This window comes from Salmo trutta, chromosome 2 (genome assembly GCF_901001165.1).
Source record: "Salmo trutta chromosome 2, fSalTru1.1, whole genome shotgun sequence".
Taxonomy (NCBI): Eukaryota; Metazoa; Chordata; class Actinopteri; order Salmoniformes; family Salmonidae; genus Salmo; species Salmo trutta.
Window position 1 is genome coordinate 40660520 of NC_042958.1, and position 22166 is coordinate 40682685.

General features: G+C 45.6%; 1 protein-coding gene across 1 annotated transcript in view; it reads left to right on the top strand.

Annotated features, from left to right (window-relative positions):
* The window catches only part of lyst (lysosomal trafficking regulator), a 153211-nt gene that overhangs the window by 31486 nt on the left and 99559 nt on the right, over nucleotides 1–22166 (top strand). Inside the window, 4 exon segments of the mRNA XM_029701898.1 lie at nucleotides 7691–7856; nucleotides 16266–16495; nucleotides 16730–16906; nucleotides 21313–21688. Coding sequence (XP_029557758.1) covers nucleotides 7691–7856; nucleotides 16266–16495; nucleotides 16730–16906; nucleotides 21313–21688 — 949 coding nt within the window.

Below are 22166 nucleotides of genomic sequence, written 5' to 3' on the forward strand. Positions count from 1 at the left end.
AGTTTTTTCCCCTCTGGTTACACATTTAACACACTGGTAGAAATGTAAAACGGATTTAAGTTTCCCTGCATTAAAGGGTTTACGATACAATCACTACATCCCAAATAGAACCCTATTTCCCACATAGTGCACTATCATAACCAGAGCCCTATATAGAGCCCTATGTTCCCTTGTCTAAAGCAGTGCACTATGTAGGGACTAGGGTGCCATTTGGGATGCAGTGGATGATCCTTGTTTCTGAATGTCTCACCACTACATCTTGTTCTGGTGGGCCCAGTCACCACTATATTCTGGTCTGGGCGGGCCCAGTCACCACTATATTCTGTTCTGGTGGGCCCAGTCACCACTATATTCTGGTCTGGGTGGGCCCAGTCACCACTACATTCTGGTCTGGTGGGCCCAGTCACCACTACATTCTGGTCTGGTGGGCCCAGTCACCACTACATTCTGGTCTGGTGGGCCCAGTCACCACTACATTCTGGTCTGGGTGGGCCCTTTCACCACTATATTCTGGTCTGGGTGGGCCCAGTCACCACTATATTCTGGTCTGGGCGGGCCCAGTCACCACTATATTCTGGTCTGGGCGGGCCCAGTCGCCACTATATTCTGGTCTGGGCGGGCCCAGTCGCCACTACATTCTGTTCTGGTGGGCCCAGTCACCCCTATATTCTGGTCTGGGCGGGCCCAGTCACCCCTATGTTCTGGTCTGGGCGGGCCCAGTCACCACTATATTCTGGTCTGGTGGGCCCAGTCATTTAACCTGTTGGGGATAGGGGGCAGTATTTGCACGGCCGGATAAAAAACGTACCCGATTTAATCTGGTTACTACTCCTGCCCAGTAACTAGAATATGCATATAATTGTTTGATTTGGATAGAAAACACCCTAAAGTTTCTAAAACTGTTTGAATGGTGTCTGTGAGTATAACAGAACTCATTTGGCAGGCCAAAACTTGAGAAGATTCCAAACAGGAAGCGCTCTCTCTGACTATATCTTGGCCTTCTTGATCATCTCTAACCAAAACAGGGGATTTATTTATTTTTTTATTTTTTATTTTCACCTTTATTTAACCAGGTAGGCAAGTTGAGAACAAGTTCTCATTTACAATTGCGACCTGGCCAAGATAAAGCAAAGCAGTTCGACAACATACAACAACACAGAGTTACACATGGAGTAAACAACATACAGTCAATAATACAGTAGAAAAAAATAAGACTATATACAATGTGAGCAAATGATGTGAGATAAGGGAGGTAAAGGCAAAAAAATGCCATGGTGGCAAACTAAATAAAGTATAGCAAGAAAAACACTGGAATGGTAGATTTGTAGTTTGAAGAAAGTTCAAAGTTCAAATGTAAATAATATGGTGCAAAGGAGCAAAATAAATAAAATAAATAAATACAGTAGGGGAAGAGGTAGTAGTTTGGGCTAAATTATAGATGGGCTATGTACAGGTGCAGTGATCTGTGAGCTGCTCTGACAGCTGGTGCTTAAAGCTAGTGAGGGAGATAAGTGTTTCCAGTTTCAGAGATTTTTGTAGTTCGTTCCAGTCATTGGCAGCAGAGAACTGGAAGGAGAGACGACCAAAGGAGGAGTTGGCTTTAGGGGTGACCAGAGAGATATACCTGCTGGAGCGCGTGCTACAGGTGGGTGCTGCTATGGTGACCAGTGAGCGGAGATAAGGGGGGACTTTACCTAGCAGGGTCTTGTAGATGACCTGGAGCCAATGTGTTTGGCGACGATTATGAAGTGAAGGCCAACGAGAGCATACAGGTCGCAGTGGTGGGTTGTATATGGGGCTTTGGTGACAAAACGGATGACACTGTGATAGACTGCATCCAGCTTGTTGAGTAGGGTATTGGAGGCTATTTTGTAAATGACATCGCCGAAGTCGAGGATTGGTAGGATGGTCAGTTTTACGAGGGTATGTTTGGCAGCATGAGTGAAGGATGCTTTGTTTTGCGAAATAGGAAGCCAATTCTAGATTTCACTTTGGATTGGAGATGATTGATGTGAGTCTGGAAGGAGAGTTTACAGTCTAACCAGACACCTAGGTATTTGTAGTTGTCCACAAATTCTAAGTTAGAACCGTCCAGAGAAGTTATGCTGGATGGGCGGGCAGGTGCAGGCAGCGATCGGTTGAAGAGCATGCATTTAGTTTTACTTGTGTTTAGGAGCAGTTGGAGACCACGGAAGGAGAGTTGAATGGCATTGAAGCTCGTCTGGAGGGTTGTTAACACAGTGTCCAAAGAAGGGCTAGAAGTATACAGAATGGTGTCGTCTGCGTAGAGGTGGATCAGAGATTCACCAGCAGCAAGAGCGACATCATTTATATATACAGAGAAAAGAGTTGGCCCAAGAATTGAACCCTGTGGTACCCCCATAGAGACTGCCAGAGGTCCAGACAGTAGGCCCTCCGATTTGATCTCTGGCATAACGTGACATTTTCTAACGCTCCCATAGGCTCTCAGAAGGCACCAGAACGATGAATGGTGGCTTTGCAGGCCATGGCTGAAAAACATGAGCGCATTTGGATAGTGGTCGATCTGAGGACAATGAGACTGGAGGCGCGTGCACGAGCCGACACCATGTTTACTTTCTCTCTCTTTGAACGAAAACAATGACTCCCGGTCGGAATATTATCGCTTTTTTACGAGAAAAATAGCATAAAAATTGATTTTAAACAGCGTTTGACATGCTTCGAAGTACGGTAATGGAATATTTTGAAATTTTTGGTCACGAAATGCGTCACCCTTCTTTACCCTTCGTATAGTGTCTTGAACGCACGAACAAAACGCCGCTATTTGGATATAACTATGGATTATTTGGAACCAAACCAACATTTGTTATTAAAGTAGAAGTCCTGGGAGTGCATTCTGATGAAGAACAGCAATGGTAATCAAACTTTTCTAATAGTAAATCGGAGTTTGGTGAGTACCACACTTGGTGGGTGTCAAAATAGCTAGCCTGTGATGGCCGGGCTATCTACTCAGAATATTGCAAAATGTGCTTTCACCGAAAAGCTATTTTAAAATCGGACATAGCGAGTGCATAAAGGAGTTCTGTATCTATAATTCTTAAAATAATTGTTATGTTTTTTGTGAACGTTTATCATGAGTAATTTAGTAAATTCACCGGAAGTGTTCGGTGGGAATGCTAGTCACATGCTAGTCACATGCTAATGTAAAAAGCTGGTTTTTGATATAAATATGAACTTGATTGAACAAAACATGCATGTATTGTATAACATAATGTACTAGGATTGTCATCTGATGAAGATCATCAAAGGTTAGTGCTGCATTTAGCTGTGGTTTGGGTTTATGTGACATTATATGCTAGCTTGAAAAATGGGTGTCTGATTATTTCTGGCTGGGTACTCTGCTGACATAATCTAATGTTTTGCTTTCGTTGTAATTCCTTTTTGAAATCGGACAGTGTGGTTAGATTAATGAGAGTCTTGTCTTTAAAATGGTGTAAAATAGTCATATGTTTGAGAAATTGAAGTAATAGCATTTCTAAGGTATTTGAATAACGCGCCACGGGATTCCACTGGCTGTTGAGAAGCGTCCCACTGGCCCAGGTTAAATAATAATTGATTTCCAGTCCCTCTGAGCGACGGAGCCCAGCCTGCGAGGCGGCATATTAAAGGGGGCAGTCTAGCGATTTCAGCAATACTAGTGTCATCTCACTGTGATATTCTCAGCCTAATGTAGAGCTCTCAACATGAAAACACACTAAATCATTGCACTGTCACTAAATAATATAATTTATTTTACAGTTATAAGAAAGGTTCAATCTTGTAGTAATTGTTACTATATTTAGAAAGCCTGTCAGATCGTTTCAAACACTATTGAATAGGTCATACGGTTTATCTATTGAATAGGTCATACTGTTTATTTATTTATCTGTTGAATAGGTTATACGGTTTATTTATCTATTTAATAGGTCATACGGTTTATTTATTTATCTATTGAATAGGTCATAAGGTTTATTTATCGATTTAATAGGTCATACGGTTTATTTATCTATTTAATAGGTCATACGGTTCATTTATCTATTTAATAGGTTATACGGTTTATTTATTTATCTATTGAATAGGTCATACGGTTTATTTATCTATTGAATCGGTCATGCGGTTTATTTATCTATTTAATAGGTCATACGGTTTATTTATCTATTTAATAGGTCATACGGTTTATTTATTTATCTATTGAATAGGTTATACGGTTTATTTATCTATTGAATAGGTTATACGGTTTATTTATTTATCTATTGAATAGGTTATACGGTTTATTTATCTATTTAATAGGTCATACGGTTTATTTATTTATCTATTGAATAGGTTATACGGTTTATTTATCTATTTAATAGGTCATACGGTTTATTTATTTATCTATTGAATAGGTTATACGGTTTATTTATCTATTTAATAGGTCATACGGTTTATTTATTTATCTATTGAATAGGTTATACGGTTTATTTATCTATTTAATAGGTTATACGGTTTATTTATTTATCTATTGAATAGGTTATACGGTTTATTTATCTATTTAATAGGTCATACGGTTTATTTATTTATCTATTGAATAGGTTATACGGTTTATTTATCTATTTAATAGGTCATACGGTTTATTTATTTATCTATTGAATAGGTCATACGGTTTATTTATCTATTGAATAGGTTATACGGTTTATTTATCTATTTAATAGGTCATACGGTTTATTTATTTATCTATTGAATAGGTCATACGTTCATCATATGTGTGCTGTGTACTTGAGTGTGTGCCCTCCAATGTAGAACTACTGGTACCAGAAAGGTGAGATCCAGACCTTTCTAGAACTATCCAGCATTACTAGTTATTGTTTATGGCCATAATTACGCTTGTCTGTTTAGACAGAAATGTACATTTTGCTGTAACGTTGAAGAAGTTAATAATTTCCAGAAACCTGAAATATGAGTTAACCTTTAACTCTGTAATATAGTAGGCTAGGTAACTGTCCTTCATGAGTTAACTTACTAACTCTGTAATATAGTAGGCTAGGTAACTGTCCTTCATGAGTTAACTTACTAACTCTGTAATATAGTAGGCTAGGTAACTGTCCTTCATGAGTTAACTTACTAACTCTGTAATATAGTAGGCTAGGTAACTGTCCTTCATGAGTTAACTTACTAACTCTGTAATATAGTAGGCTAGGTAACTGTCCTTCATGAGTTAACTTACTAACTCTGTAATATAGTGGACTAGGTAACTGATGAGTTAACCTACTAACTCTGTAATATAGTGGACTAGGTAACTGATGAGTTAACCTACTAACTCTGTAATATAGTGGACTAGGTAACTGTTCCAGGTTTAGTGTTATGATGGAATGGAAGGATATGTAGTCTTTATTAACTCAAGCACCTGAAATCTAGAAGGCCGTCTACGTCAGAGTACTGTTACCGTCAGTCATACAAATGATGAACAGTTAGCTAATAGGTCCTTCCACTCTCTCTCTCTGTGTGTGTGTGTGTGTTTGTGTGTGTGTGTGTGTGTGTGTGTGTGTGTGTGTGTGTGTGTGTGTGTGTGTGTGTGTGTTCAGCAGGCTAACACCCCCTCAGGGTGGTCTAGCTCGTCAGCTGATACAGGCAGGTCTTATGACCTGAAATCTCTTTTTTTTTTTTTTTTTTTTTTATTGGGCTGTTTCTTGAAAACCTTTTTGTTTCCCCTTCTGTTAACAGTACAGACATTAAGAGTGTTGCTTGAATAAAAGTTTTTAGATTTGTAATTTTTGACGTGACTGATGGGGAATGAGTAAATTCCACAGAGAACCCTGACCGTACTGGAACATGGGTAAGAAAGGTTTGACTGTATTAGCCTAGCTTTAGCACAGCCTCTCTACCGTGTTCTTTCATGTTACTCTTCAGCCTCTGGTGGTGGAGTTAACCAGAGACAACTATATCTGACTTGGAGAATCTTCTTCTCTCCCTCTCTACTCTCTCTCTCCCTCTACTCCCGCTACTCTCTCCCTCTACTCCCGCTACTCTCTCCCTCTACTCCCGCTACTCTCTGCCTCTACTCTCTCTCTCCCTCTACTCTCTCCCTCTACTCCCGCTATTCTCTCTCTCCCTCTTCTCCCGCTACTCTCTCTCTCCCTCTACTCCCGCTACTCTCTCTCTCCCTCTACTCCCGCTACTCTCTCTCTCCCTCTACTCCCGCTACTCTCTCTCTCCCTCTACTCCCGCTACTCTCTCTCTCCCTCTACTCCCGCTACTCTCTCTCTCCCTCTACTCCCGCTACTCTCTCTCCCTCTTCTCCCGCTACTCTCTCTCTCCCTCTACTCCCGCTACTCTCTCTCCCTCTTCTCCCGCTACTCTCTCTCTCCCTCTACTCCCGCTACTCTCTCTCCCTCTTCTCCCGCTACTCTCTCTCTCCCTCTACTCCCGCTACTCTCTCTCTCCCTCTTCTCCCGCTACTCTCTCTCTCCCTCTACTCCCGCTACTCTCTCTCTCCCTCTTCTCCCGCTACTCTCTCTCTCCCTCTTCTCCCGCTACTCTCTCTCTCCCTCTACTCCCGCTACTCTCTCTCTCCCTCTACTCCCGCTACACTCTCTCTCCCTCTTCTCCCGCTACTCTCTCCCTCCCTCTACTCCCGCTACTCTCTCTCTCCCTCTACTCCCGCTATTCTCTCTCTCCCTCTACTCCCCGCTACTCTCTCCCTCCCTCTACTCCCGCTACTCTCTCTCTCCCTCTACTCCCGCTACTCTCTCTCTCCCTCTTCTCCCGCTACTCTCTCCCTCCCTCTACTCCCGCTACTCTCTCTCTCCCTCTACTCCCGCTATTCTCTCTCTCCCTCTACTCCCGCTACTCTCTCCCTCCCTCTACTCCCGCTACTCTCTCCCTCCCTCTACTCCCGCTACTCTCTCTCTCCCTCTACTCCCGCTATTCTCTCTCTCCCTCTACTCCCGCTACTCTCTCCCTCCCTCTACTCCCGCTACTCTCTCTCTCCCTCTTCTCCCGCTACTCTCTCTCTCCCTCTACTCCCGCTACTCTCTCTCTCCCTCTACTCCCGCTACTCTCTCTCTCCCTCTACTCCCGCTACTCTCTCTCTCCCTCTACTCCCGCTACTCTCTCCCTCCCTCTACTCCCGCTACTCTCTCTCTCCCTCTACTCCCGCTACTCTCTCCCTCTACTCCCGCTACTCTCTCCCTCCCTCTACTCCCGCTACTCTCTCTCTCCCTCTACTCCCGCTACTCTCTCTCTCCCTCTACTCCCGCTACTCTCTCCCTCCCTCTACTCCCGCTACTCTCTCTCCCTCTACTCCCGCTACTCTCTCTCTCCCTCTACTCCCGCTACTCTCTCTCTCCCTCTACTCCCGCTACTCTCTCTCCCTCTACTCGCGCTACTCTCTCCCTCTACTCTCTACCCTCTTCTCTCACTCTCTACTCTCTATATTCTCTCTCTATATTCTCTTTCTACTCTCCCTTTACTCTCTATTCTACTCTCTCCCTCTCTCTCTCACTCTTCCTCTACTCTCTCTACTCACTCTACTCACTCTCCCTCTCTCTCCCTCTCCTCACCGTCTCTCCCTCTCCCTTTCTCACTCTCCCTGTACTCTGTCTCTCACTCTCTCTCTTTCTCCTTCTACTATCTCTCCCCTTCTCCCCCTATTTCTCTCTCTCTCTACTCACTCTGTCTCTCTCTCCCTCTGTAGAAGTTAGCAGTGTGTGTGGAGAGTGTGGTCCCGGCGGGGGATCTATCTGAGGCTGAGGAGGGAGACGAGGTGCAGGGTTGTGGTGAGGCTCCAGTGCTGGGGGAGGAGGAGGGATACGAGGCAGACAGCGAGAGCAACCCAGAGGACATGGCCAAGCAGGAAGAAGGTAAGAGGGCCTAACACACACAAACACGGTGGCCGGTAGTAAACAATGTCACGTGCACACACACACACACACACAGAGTGGCACGTACACACACACACAGTGGCACGTACACACACACACTTGCACAGAGCAAGATGAGCTGAAATCTAATGAGGGAACATTAGATAAACCCTCTCAAAATTGCACTGATAATTGATGGGGAATTGTAGCCTCCTCGTCCTTCTGCAGCTCGCCTGCATTCAGTGTCAGAGTGCACTCTGGGTCGTTGGTAAGTTCAGAGCGTTGACAGATTGTCTGTTGGTAAGTTCAGAGCGTTGACAGATTGTCTGTCGGTAAGTTCAGAGTGTTGACAGATTGTCTGTTGGTAAATTCAGAGCCCACTGCACTATTGAGACAGGACCCTCTGGTCGAGGTGTAGGGTTGATCTGAGCGTTCCTCACAACGGCAGTCAAGCACCCAAGCTAACTGGCTAACTTGTTAGCTACTTCCAGACACACATGAGGGAACACCCCACTCTGACCATTTTACTCTCCCTAGCAGAGCTGGTTAGGCTGTTTACATGTTATCCAGAGCATTGGTGACTGTAACTGTGCTGCTGGCAACAATTTAATAAATATGTTTTTGCCGACGTTTACCGACACCGGCCATATTCAACGGGTGTTGAGCGTTCATGAATTCATCAGTTATTCTGCGCTCTGCCGCACTCAAACAAGAGTGCTCTGAAATCAGAGAAGATATCCAGAATTAATTTACGAACGCAAGCGACATGGATCGCAGTCGTTCAAGTTCAGCATAGCTTGCTAGGACTAATGTTGCGGGGCGGAGGTTAGAACCCCTGGACTACTGTGGGGGAGAGAGGAGGTTAGAACCCCTGGACTACTTTGGGGGGGAGGTTAGAACCCCTGGACTACTGTGGGGGGAGAGGAGGTTAGAACCCCTGGACTACTGTGGGGGGGAGAGGAGGTTAGAACCCCTGGACTACTGTGGGGGGAGAGGAGGTTAGAACCCCTGGACTACTGTGGGGGGGAGAGGAGGTTAGAACCCCTGGACTACTGTGGGGGAGGTAGAGGTTAGAACCCCTGGACTACTGTGGGGGGAGAGGAGGTTAGAACCCCTGGACTACTGTGGGGGGGAGAGGAGGTTAGAACCCCTGGACTACTGTGGGGGGGAGAGGAGGTTAGAACCCCTGGACTATTGTGGGGGGGAGAGGAGGTTAGAACCCCTGGACTACTGTGGGGGGGAGAGGAGGTTAGAACCCCTGGACTACTGTGGGGGGAGAGGAGGTTAGAACCCCTGGACTACTGTGGGGGGGAGAGGAGGTTAGAACCCCTGGACTACTGTGGGGGGGAGGAGGTTAGAACCCCTGGACTACTGTGGGGGGGAGAGGAGGTTAGAACCACTGGACTACTGTGGGGGGGAGGAGGTTAGAACCCCTGGACTACTGTGGGGGGGAGAGGAGGTTAAAACCCCTGGACTACTGTGGGGGGAGGTTAGAACCCCTGGACTACTGTGGGGGGAGGTTAGAAACCCTGGACTACTGTGGGGGGAGGTTAGAACCCCTGGACTACTGTGGGGGGGAGGTTAGAACCCCTGGACTACTGTGGGGGGGAGGTTAGAAACCCTGGACTACTGTGGGGGGAGGTTAGAACCCCTGGACTACTGTGGGGGGGAGGTTAGAACCCCTGGACTACTGTGGGGGGGAGGTTAGAACCCCTGGACTACTGTGGGGGGGAGGTTAGAACCCCTGGACTACTGTGGGGGGGAGGTTAGAACCCCTGGACTACTGTGGGGGGAGGTTAGAACCCCTGGACTAATGTGGGGGAGGGAGAGGAGGTTAGAACCCCTGGACTACTGTGGGGGGAGGTTAGAACCCCTAGACTACTGTGGGGGGGAGAGGAGGTTAGAAACCCTGGACTACTGTGGGGGGAGGTTAGAACCCCTGGACTACTGTGGGGGGGAGAGGAGGCTAGAACCCCTGGACTACTGTGGGGGGAGGTTAGAACCCCTGGACTACTGTGGGGGGGAGAGGAGGCTAGAACCCCTGGACTACTGTGGGGGAGGTAGAGGTTAGAACCCCTGGACTACTGTGGGGGGAGAGGAGGTTAGAACCCCTGGACTACTGTGGGGGCTGGGGGGGCCCTGGGAAAAGAAGGTTGGCAGCATATAGCATGGGAGTTCTCCTTGCGCTCTGTCTTTAGCTGTTGTATCTGTTGTTCTTTGTGGAGTTGATACATTAGAATACGGTTCCAGAGTTGGTCTAGTAGTCTTAATGATTAATAACCTCTGGGGAAACTTCGAGACCACACTGTGGTGATCCGTCATCAGGCCAGAGTTTCCCCTCAGTTGCTTCTTAGCAAAAGGTTTGTGAAGCCTCTATCCTGTTTAAATAGTTCTGTAGCCTGTGAGTTTGACTCAGACACAGCAGTACCGTGGACAGTGGACCTTCATGGCCCTGTGTCGACCTATTCTTGCTCCACGGTGACCGTGTCATGGTGTGTAGTATGACAGAGACTGAACATCACTGACCGATGTGTGTCAGTAATGTCCTAGCAAGACGCTTGTGAAGCCTCAGAGTCAGAAACATCAGTAGCACGAAACAAGCTCATTAATAAACAGCCAACGACTCTCAGACCAAAGTGTCACAGCTGGCCTGGGTCGTGTTCACGAGGCACGAAACATCTGATTCTGTACTTGTCCTACTGTTTCAAAACGTTTAGAAAACGGAGTACCGGATTTTTAATGAACACAACCCCTGTGTTGACATAATGTAGCGTCATGTGACTATTGCTGTGTGTGTGTGGCATGACAGACAGCAGACTGAGCATCTCTTTGTCATGGTGACGGTCTCTCTCTTTCTGTTCAGAATCCAGTCTTTGTTGAGTCCTTACGTCACAGCAGCAGCACGGCCTCATGGGAGCACCCTTGTGACTCATATACTGTAGTATTACACACACACACACACACGCACACACACACACACACACACACACACACACACACACACACACACACACACACACACACACACACACACACACAGATGAACATAGATACACACACACATAGACACACACACACATAGATACACACACAGACACACACAACACACACACACATACGCTATATCACACACACAGACAGACACGCTCATATCACACAGACACACATAGATATGCTCATACACACACACACACACGCACCATATCTCACACACCTACACACACACACCATATCACACACCTACACATACACATAGGCACGCTCATATACACATACACCATATCTCTCACACACACACACACACACACACACACACACACACACACACACACACACACACACACACACACACACACACACACAAACCATATCTCACACACACTATATCACACACACACAAACCATATCACACACACACCATATCTCACACACACACCATATCTCACACACACACACACACACACACACACACACACACACACACACACACACACACACACACACACACACACACATCGAAGTGTATTGGTGGCGTACACAGTTTATCAGATATTAAACTCTGACCCTACGAGGTCGCCAGCCTGCTGCTTTTCTGTTGTACCTCAGGGGTATTCAACTCAGACTAGAAAAATACAATAATTTGTGTGTTATTAGTTTAAGCAGACTGTGTTTGTCTGTTGTTGTGACTTAGATGAAGATCAGATCTAATTTGATGACCAATTCATCCAGAAATCCAGATAATTCCGAAGGGTTCACATACTGTTTGTTGCCGCTGTATGTAAATGTGATACTTGTTTTTTTATTTATTATAAATTAGCAAACATTTCTAAAAACCTGTTTTTGCTTTGTCATTATAGGGTATTGTGTGTAGATTTATTAGGAAAAAATATATTGAATCAATTTTAGAATAAGGCTGTAACTTAACAAAATGTGGAAAAAGTCAAGGGGTTTGAATACTTTCCGAAGGCTTTGTGAATACATATGCAGTGTATATAAACAGTGGAGCTAATGAGGTTCTGTGTCCAGGGGATTGACTCTGTATTGGTGTAACAGGGATGGCGAAACTGTGGGAGGGAAACGGGATGATGAAAGGAGAGAGAGGTTGGATCTCTGGAATCTTCCAGAAGGTTGTGTGTTAGTGAGAGCCTTCCCCTGCTGTAAATCACTAGGGGACTCCCTCCCAGCCTGCAGTGAGCCCAGCAGCTCTGTGACTAACTCATTTTTATGAGGCAGGGGACTGAGGGCTGGAGGAAAGGGAAGGAGTCAGGGGACTGAGGGCTGGAGGCAAGGGAAGGAGACAGGGGACTGAGGGCTGGAGGCAAGGGAAGGAGGCAGGGGACTGAGGGCTGGAGGCAAGGGAAGGAGACAGGGGACTGAGGGCTGGAGGCAAGGGAAGGAGGCAGGGGACTGAGGGCTGGAGGCAAGGGAAGGAGGCAGGGGACTGAGGGCTGGAGGCAAGGGAAGGAGGCAGGGGACTGAGGACTGGAGGCAAGGGAAGGAGGCAGGGGACTGAGGGCTGGAGGCAAGGGAAGGAGGCAGGGGACTGAGGGCTGGAAGAAAGGGAAGGAGGCAGGGGACTGAGGGCTGGAGGCAAGGGCTGGAGGCAAGGGAAGGAGGCAGGGGACTGAGGGCTGCTGAGGGCTGGGCTGGAGGCAGGGGGCTGAGGGCTGGAGGCAGGGGGCTGAGGGCTGGAGGCAGGGGACTGAGGGCTGGAGGCAGGGGGCTGAGGGCTGGAGGCAGGGGACTGAGGGCTGGAGGCAGGGGACTGAGGGCTGGAGGCAGGGGACTGAGGGCTGCAGGCAAGGGGAGGAGGCAGGGGGCTGAGGGCTAGAGGCAAGGGACTGAGGGCTGGAGGCAAGGGAAGGAGGAAAGGGAAGGAGGCAGGGGACTGAGGGCTGGAGGTAAGGGGGGAGGCAAGGGACTAAGGGCTGGAGGCAAGGGAAGGAGGAAAGGAAAAGGAGGCAGGGGACTGAGGTCTGGAGGCAAGGGAAGGAGGCAGGGGGCTGAGGGCTGGAGGCAAGGGAAGGAGGAAAGGAGAGAGAGGGTGGATCTCAGGAATCTTCCAGAAGGTTGTGTGTTAGTGAGACCCTTTTGAACATGTCTGCTGTAAATCACTAGGGGACTCCCTCCCAGCCTGCAGTGAGCCCAGCAGTCTGTTAGAGGTTTATACAGTATGGACATGAAGGGGGTTTAGGTAGTCTGTCTGTTAGAGGTTTATACAGTAGGGACATGAAGGGGGTTTAGGTAGTCTGTTAGAGGTTTATACAGTAGGGACATGAAGGGGGTTTAGGTAGTCTGTCTGTTAGAGGTTTATACAGTATGGACATGAAGGGGGTTTAGGTAGTCTGTCTGTTAGAGGTTTGTACAGTATGGACATGAAGGGGGTTTAGGTAGTCTGTCTGTTAGAGGTTTATACAGTATGGACATGAAGGGGGTTTAGGTAGTCTGTCTGTTAGAGATTTATACAGTATGGACATGAAGGGGGTTTAGGTAGTCTGTTAGAGGTTTATACAGTAGGGACATGAAGGGGGTTTAGGTAGTCTGTTAGAGGTTTATACAGTATGGACATGAAGGGGGTTTAGGTAGTCTGTCTGTTAGAGGTTTATACAGTATGGACATGAAGGGGGTTTAGGTAGTCTGTCTGTTAGAGGTTTGTACAGTATGGACATGAAAGGGGGTTTAGGTAGTCTGTCTGTTAGAGGTTTATACAGTATGGACATGAAGGGGGTTTAGGTAGACTGTCTGTTAGAGGTTTATACAGTATGGCCATGAAGGGGGTTTAGGTAGTCTGTCTGTTAGATGTTTATACAGTAGGGACATGAAGGGGGTTTAGGTAGTCTGTCTGTTAGAGGTTTATACAGTATGGACATGAAGGGGGTTTAGGTAGTCTGTTAGAGGTTTATACAGTATGGACATGAAGGGGGTTTAGGTAGTCTGTCAGAGTTTATACAGTATGGACATGAAGGGGGTTTAGGTAGTCTGTTAGAGGTTTATACAGTAGGGACATGAAGGGGGTTTAGGTAGTCTGTCTGTTAGAGGTTTATACAGTATGGACATGAAGGGGGTTTAGGTAGTCTGTTAGAGGTTTATACAGTATGGACATGAAGGGGGTTTAGGTAGTCTGTCTGTTAGAGGTTTATACAGTATGGACATGAAGGGGGTTTAGGTATTCTGTCTGTTAGAGGTTTATACAGTATGGACATGAAGGGGGTTTAGGTAGTCTGTTAGAGGTTTATACAGTAGGGACATGAAGGGGGTTTAGGTAGTCTGTCTGTTAGAGGTTTATACAGTATGGACATGAAGGGGGTTTAGGTAGTCTGTCTGTAAGAGGTTTATACAGTATGGACATGAAGGGGGTTTAGGTAGTCTGTCTGTTAGAGGTTTATACAGTATGGACATGAAGGGGGTTTAGGTAGTCTGTCTGTTAGAGGTTTATACAGTAGGGACATGAAGGGGGTTTAGGTTGTCTGTCTGTTAGAGGTTTATACAGTATGGACATGAAGGGGGTTTAGGTAGTCTGTCTGTTAGAGGTTTATACAGTATGGACATGAAGGGGGTTTAGGTAGTCTGTCTGTTAGAGGTTTATACAGTATGGACATGAAGGGGGTTTAGGTAGTCTGTCTGTTAGAGGTTTATACAGTATGGACATGAAGGGGGTTTAGGTAGTCTGTCTGTTAGAGGTTTATACAGTAGGGACATGAAGGGGGTTTAGGTAGTCTGTTAGAGGTTTATACAGTATGGACATGAAGGGGGTTTAGGTAGTCTGTCTGTTAGAGGTTTATACAGTAGGGACATGAAGGGGGTTTAGGTAGTCTGTTAGAGGTTTGTACAGTATGGACGTGAAGGGGGTTTAGGTAGTCTGTTAGAGGTTTATACAGTATGGACATGAAGGGGGTTTAGGTAGTCTGTTAGAGGTTTATACAGTAGGGACATGAAAGGGGGTTTAGGTAGTCTGTCTGTTAGATGTTTATACAGTAGGGACATGAAGGGGGTTTAGGTAGTCTGTTAGAGGTTTATACAGTAGGGACATGAAGGGGGTTTAGGTAGTCTGTCTGTTAGAGGTTTATACAGTATGGACATGAAGGGGGTTTAGGTAGTCTGTTAGAGGTTTATACAGTAGGGACATGAAGGGGGTTTAGGTAGTCTGTCTGTTAGAGGTTTATACAGTATGGACATGAAGGGGGTTTAGGTAGTCTGTTAGAGGTTTATACAGTATGGACATGAAGGGGGCTTAGGTAGTCTGTTAGAGGTTTATACAGTATGGACATGAAGGGGGTTTAGGTAGTCTGTCTGTTAGAGGTTTATACAGTATGGACATGAAGGGGGTTTAGGTAGTCTGTCTGTTATAGGTTTATACAGTATGGACATGAAGGGGGTTTAGGTAGTCTATCTGTTAGAGGTTTATACAGTATGGGCATGAAGGGGGTTTAGGTAGTCTGTCTGTTAGAGGTTTATACAGTATGGACATGAAGGGGGTTTAGGTAGTCTGTTAGAGGTTTATACAGTAGGGACATGAAAGGGGGTTTAGGTAGTCTGTCTGTTAGAGGTTTATACAGTAGGGACATGAAGGGGGTTTAGGTAGTCTGTTAGAGCTTTATACAGTATGGACATGAAGGGGGGTTTAGGTAGTCTGTCTGTTAGAGGTTTGTACAGTATGGACATGAAGGGGTTTAGGTAGTCTGTTAGAGGTTTATACAGTAGGGACATGAAGGGGGTTTAGGTAGTCTGTCTGTTAGAGGTTTATACAGTATGGACGTGAAGGGGTTTAGGTAGTCTGTTAGAGGTTTATACAGTATGGACATGAAGGGGGTTTAGGTAGTCTGTTAGAGGTTTATACAGTATGGACATGAAGGGGGTTTAGGTAGTCTGTCCGTTAGAGGTTTGTACAGTCTGGACATGAAGGGGGTTTAGGTAGTCTGTGAGTTAGAGGTTTATACAGTAGGGACATGAAGGGGGTTTAGGTAGTCTGTCTGTTAGAGGTTTATACAGTAGGGACATGAAGGGGGTTTAGGTAGTCTGTTAGAGGTTTATACAGTAGGGACATGAAGGGGGTTTAGGTAGTCTGTTAGAGGTTTATACAGTATGGACATGAAGGGGGTTTAGGTAGTCTGTCTGTTAGAGTTTTGTACAGTATGGACATGAAGGGGGTTTAGGTAGTCTGTCTGTTAGAGGTTTATACAGTAGGGACATGAAGGGGGTTTAGGTAGTCTGTCTGTTAGAGGTTTATACAGTATGGACATGAAGGGGGTTTAGGTAGTCTGTTAGAGGTTTATACAGTATGGACATGAAGGGTGTGTGGGTGGGTGTGTACAGTCTTCTGTGGATACATAGTTCTGCGACACGTAAACATATTGTGTGTGTCATGTCTCATGTCTTCATGTCTGTCTGTCTCTGCTCTTCCTCTGACAGGTGTAAAGGTGGATTCTGCGGGGGCCGGGCTGGGTGGAGCGGTTGCGTTTGGGGCGAAGTCCCCCGGCAGAGGGGGCCGTGGCGTTCTTCTCTTCCCAGAGATCTGCCTGATGGAGCTCCAGCTGCTGGCCTCAGGGTCACCTGATCTGGACGTGTTGGGTCACGTGTTTCACAGCCTCCTGGGGGCCGTGAGGGCCAACCCCCGCAACGCTGCTCTGCTGTACCATCAGGTTATTATACCTGCTGTCTACCTCTCATCCCCTATACCACTACCTGCACTGACTACAAGGCGCCACTCTTTTTCATGGCTTAGATAAAGACAAAACTGAACCTGAATGTTGTTGTTTGTTGCAAGTGATCAGTTGTCCAGGAACCAGGAGAGACTGGGTCATCTATCCATCTGTCTCGTGTCTTCCTCCCACATCTAATACTGTGGTTAACCCTTTCTCTTCGACTGCTTACAGGGAGCGGTAAAGACCATTCTGACTGCTTTCCAGAGCATTCTGTCACAATCAGATTCCAGCTATGAAGACTGCCAGACGGTATTGGTGGAACTGCTGGTTGCCATGATGAGCCAACGAATCACAGCCGAGGAACTGGCCCTGTTGATCCGCCTCTTCCAGGAGGAGAATCCGCCCACTGTGAGTAACAACCAATTATCACTACCGTATCGTATATAAATAAAATTGTATTTGTCACCTTCGCCGAATACAACAGGTGAAAACCTTACAGTGAAATGCTTACTTACAAGCCCTTAACCAACAATGCTTTATGAAGTTAAGAAAAAAATACAAATAAGTGTTAAGTACATTTTTTAAATAAAAGTAACAAGTAATTAAGCAGCAGCAGTAAAATAGCAATAGCGAGGCTATATACAGGGGGTACCGGTACCGAGTCAATGTGGAGGCTATATACAGGGGGTACCGGTACGGTGTCAATGTGGAGACTATATACAGGGGGTACCGGTACAGAGTCAATGTGGAGGCTATATACAGGGGGTACCGGTACAGAGTCAATGTTGAGACTATATACAGGGGGGTACCGGTACAGAGTCAATGTGGAGGCTATATACAGGGGGTACCGGTACAGAGTCAATGTGGGGGCTATATACAGGGGTTACCGGTACAGAGTCAATGTGGAGGCTATATACAGGGGGGTACCGGTACAGAGTCAATGTGCAGGGGCACCGGTTAGTCGAGGTAATTGAGGTAATATGTACATGTAGGTAGAGTTAAAGTGACTATGCATAGATAATAAACAGAGTAGCAGCAGCGTAAAAGAGGGGTCTGGGTAGCCCTTTGATTAGCTGTTCAGGAGTCTTATGGCTTGGGGGCAGAAGCTGTTTAAAAGCCTCTTGGTTTTAGGTAGTCTGTTAAAAAACAAATGGACATGAAGGGGGTTTTAGGTAGTCTGTCTGTTTATACAGTATGGACATGATAATATAGATTATTGTACTGCTGTTGAGGGAGCTAGCATGCTAGTTACTATAGATATAGATTATTGTACTGCTGTTGAGGGAGCCATCATGCTAGTTACTATAGATATAGATTATTGTACTGCTGTTGAGGGAGCTAGCATGCTAGTTACTATAGCTATAGATTATTGTACTGCTGTTGAGGGAGCCAGCATGCTAGTTACTATAGATATAGATTATTGTACTGCTGTTGAGGGAGCCAGCATGCTAGTTACTATAGATATAGATTATTGTACTGCTGTTGAGGGAGCTAGCATGCTAGTTACTATAGATATAGATTATTGTACTGCTGTTGAGGGAGCCAGCATGCTAGTTACTATAGATATAGATTATTGCACTGCTGTTGAGGGAGCCAGCATGCTAGTTACTATAGATATAGATTATTGCACTGCTGTTGAGGGAGCCAGCATGCTAGTTACTATAGATATAGATTATTGCACTGCTGTTGAGGGAGCCAGCATGCTAGTTACTATAGAAATAGATTATTGCACTGCTGTTGAGGGAGCCAGCATGCTAGTTACTATAGATATAGATTATTGCACTGCTGTTGAGGGAGCCAGCATGCTAGTTACTATAGATATAGGTTATTGTACTGCTGTTGAGGGAGCTAGCATTTCACTGCAGCTTTTCTACGTGGGGAAACTGTGTTTGTGACGAAGTTAATGAGATTTGATATGAGACAGATTTTTGTTAATTGATATCTGGCTGCTGGCTCAGTTCAAACAGCTCCTCAGGTCTTCCTGGAACTACTGTCCTGTAAGCCCTGTTTTCCTTTGGGTTCGGCATGCACACACAGTTATTTTTAACCGAAGTTGTCAGTATGACTCATGTCCCCTGTTTCAATATCCTCCACCTTTTTTGTTTGATCGTATGGATATGAATCACCCAGCTGGGTCGTGTGTGTGTGGAGGCTCCTCAGACGAGGAAGGAGATGTCTATATTCCTCAGTGAATTTCATAAAAATACAGATGGTGAAACATTTTTAAAAAAGTTAGACATTTTAAATAAACCTATACTAAATATAGTCACATATAACCAAGTAACTGATTAAATTACACTGTTTTGTAAACGTCAACAGCACTCTGTAGGGTAGCCCCTCTGTAGGGTAGCCTCAACAGCACTCTGTAGGGTAGCCTCAACAGCACTCTGCAGAGTAGCCCCTCTGTAGGGTAGCCTCAACATCACTCTGTAGGGTAGCCCCTCTGTAGGGTAGCCTCAACAGCACTCTGCAGAGTAGCCCCTCTGTAGGGTAGCCTTAACAGCACTCTGTAGGGTAGCCCCTCTGTAGGGTAGCCTCAACAGCACTCTGCAGGGTAGGCAATCTGTAGGGTAGCCTCAACTGCACTCTGTAGGGTAGCCTCAACAGCACTCTGTAGGGTAGCCTCAACAGCACTCTGCAGGGTAGCCTCAACAGCACTCTGTAGGGGGTAGCCTCAACAGCACTCTGTAGGGTAGCCCCTCTGTAGGGTAGCCCCTCTGTAGGGTAGCCCCTCTGTAGGATAGCCTCATGGTGAAGCTGGATTTAAACACTTTTCCGTCTCCCTCTGGGTACATTGACTTTAGTGCTAGCTAAAGCTGTCCAACACAGCTAGATGCAGGCAAGAGTGTGCAAGGTGCTATTGAATGTGTCACTGTCTGTCACCTCAACTACTCAAATTTCTCTCAACCTGTGTGCACCTACGTTATCAACGTTAATTTGTAGGCTATGTTGTAGCAACCTCACGATGGGTACAGGGGAACATTAGACCCATCACTGTTACATTGAACTGGGTGAATATGAATGACAGTATTCTAAACCCATCACTGTTACATTGAACTGAGTGAATGGAATATGAACGACAGTATCCTAAACCCATCACTGTTACATTGAACTGGGTGAATATGAATGACAGTATCCTAAACCCATCACTGTTACATTGAACTGGGTGAATATGAATGACAGTATCCTAAACCCATCACTGTTACATTGAACTGGGTGAATATGAATGACAGTATCCTAAACCCATCACTGTTACATTGAACTGGGTGAATATGAATGACAGTATCCTAAACCCATCACTGTTACATTGAACTGGGTGAATGGAATATGAACGACAGTAACCTAAACCCATCACTGTTACATTGAACTGGGTGAATATGAACGACAGTATCCTAAACCCATCACTGTTACATTGAACTGGGTGAATGGAATATGAATGACAGTATCCTAAACCCATCACTGTTACATTGAACTGGGTGAATATGAATGACAGTAACCTAAACCCATCACTGTTACATTGAACTGGGTGAATGGAATATGAACGACAGTATCCTAAACCCATCACTGTTACATTGAACTGGGTGAATATGAATGACAGTATCCTAAACCCATCACTGTTACATTGAACTGGGTGAATATGAATGACAGTATCCTAAACCCATCACTGTTACATTGAACTGGGTGAATATGAATGACAGTATCCTAAACCCATCACTGTTACATTGAACTGGGTGAATATGAATGACAGTATCCTAAACCCATCACTGTTACATTGAACTGGGTGAATATGAATGACAGTATCCTAAACCCATCACTGTTACATTGAACTGGGTGAATGGAATATGAATGACAGTATCCTAAACCCATCACTGTTACATTGAACTGGGTGAATATGAATGACAGTATCCTAAACCCATCACTGTTACATTGAACTGAGTGAATGGAATATGAACGACAGTAACCTAAACCCATCACTGTTACATTGAACTGGGTGAATATGAATGACAGTATCCTAAACCCATCACTGTTACATTGAACTGGGTGAATGGAATATGAATGACAGTATCCTAAACCCATCACTGTTACATTGAACTGGGTGAATATGAATGACAGTATCCTAAACCCATCACTGTTACATTGAACTGGGTGAATATGAACGACAGTATCCTAAACCCATCACTGTTACATTGAACTGGGTGAATATGAATGACAGTAACCTAAACCCATCACTGTTACATTGAACTGGGTGAATATGAATGACAGTATCCTAAACCCATCACTGTTACATTGAACTGGGTGAATGGAATATGAATGACAGTATCCTAAACCCATCACTGTTACATTGAACTGGGTGAATATGAACGACAGTATCCTAAACCCATCACTGTTACATTGAACTGGGTGAATGGAATATGAATGACAGTATCCTAAACCCATCACTGTTACATTGAACTGGGTGAATATGAATGACAGTATCCTAAACCCATCATTGTTACATTGAACTGGGTGAATGGAATATGAACGACAGTATCCTAAACCCATCACTGTTACATTGAACTGGGTGAATGGAATATGAACGACAGTCATCCAATATGCTGGAATAGAAATAAGGCCGTGCTCATTAAAACGTCTTAAACAGCACTGACCACAGTGTGTGTTTATTAGCCTTTCTACTCCATGTCCCTGTATGTTTTCCCCTGTAGATTTAGGGCTGTGGACGGGCCGTCTGTGGATGGGTAATAGCAGGTGGTTTAGGTTATGGAGTAGGTTGTAGAGTTTTCACACACACTGTTGTAACATCCCCTCTCGCCCAGGACATCCTACTGAAAGGCGTCCTCCAGATCGTCCAGGCCAACGTGGACATGGAACCTCTCTACTTCCTCTCCTATCCTATGATCCTCGGCGGCGCGTCCTTCCCTGGCGGTACCTCCCCTGGCTCCCGACAAAATGGGGGGGCGGGGGGGAAGGGGGTCGGGATGCTGTGGAAGGGGGGGAAGCTGTCCCCGGGACGTAGGGAGGGGGATGGAAGAGAGGAACCAGGACATTTAAGGACCTCTCCGTGGCATGTTGCTCCGTTACACCTCCCTCTGGTGGGGCAGAACTGCTGGCCACACATGGCCTCTGGGTTCTCTGCCTCTGTCTGGATAAAGGTGACTGAGGATGAAGAGGGAGAGGGACATGCAGAGAAAGGTAGGAGCACACAATGAAATACGATGAAGGTTTATGACATCACAGGCCACATGTATTTTACCTTTTGAGATATGATTACAGAGGCACAAAGATCATAACCCCAAGACATGCTAACCTCTCACCATTACAATAACAGGGGAGGTTAGCCTTTTATATCATACCCCAAAACATGCTAACATCTCACCATTACAATAACAAGGGAGGTTAGCATTTTATATCATAACCCCAAGACATGCTAACCTCTCACCATTACAATAACAGGGGAGGTTAGCATTTTATATCATAACCCCAAGACATGCTAACCTCTCACCATTACAATAACAGGGGAGGTTAGCATTTTATATCATAACCCCAAGACATGCTAACCTCTCACCATTACAATAACAGGGGAGGTTAGCATTTTATATCATAACCCCAAGACATGCTAACCTCTCACCATTACAATAACAGGGGAGGTTAGCATTTTATATCATAACCC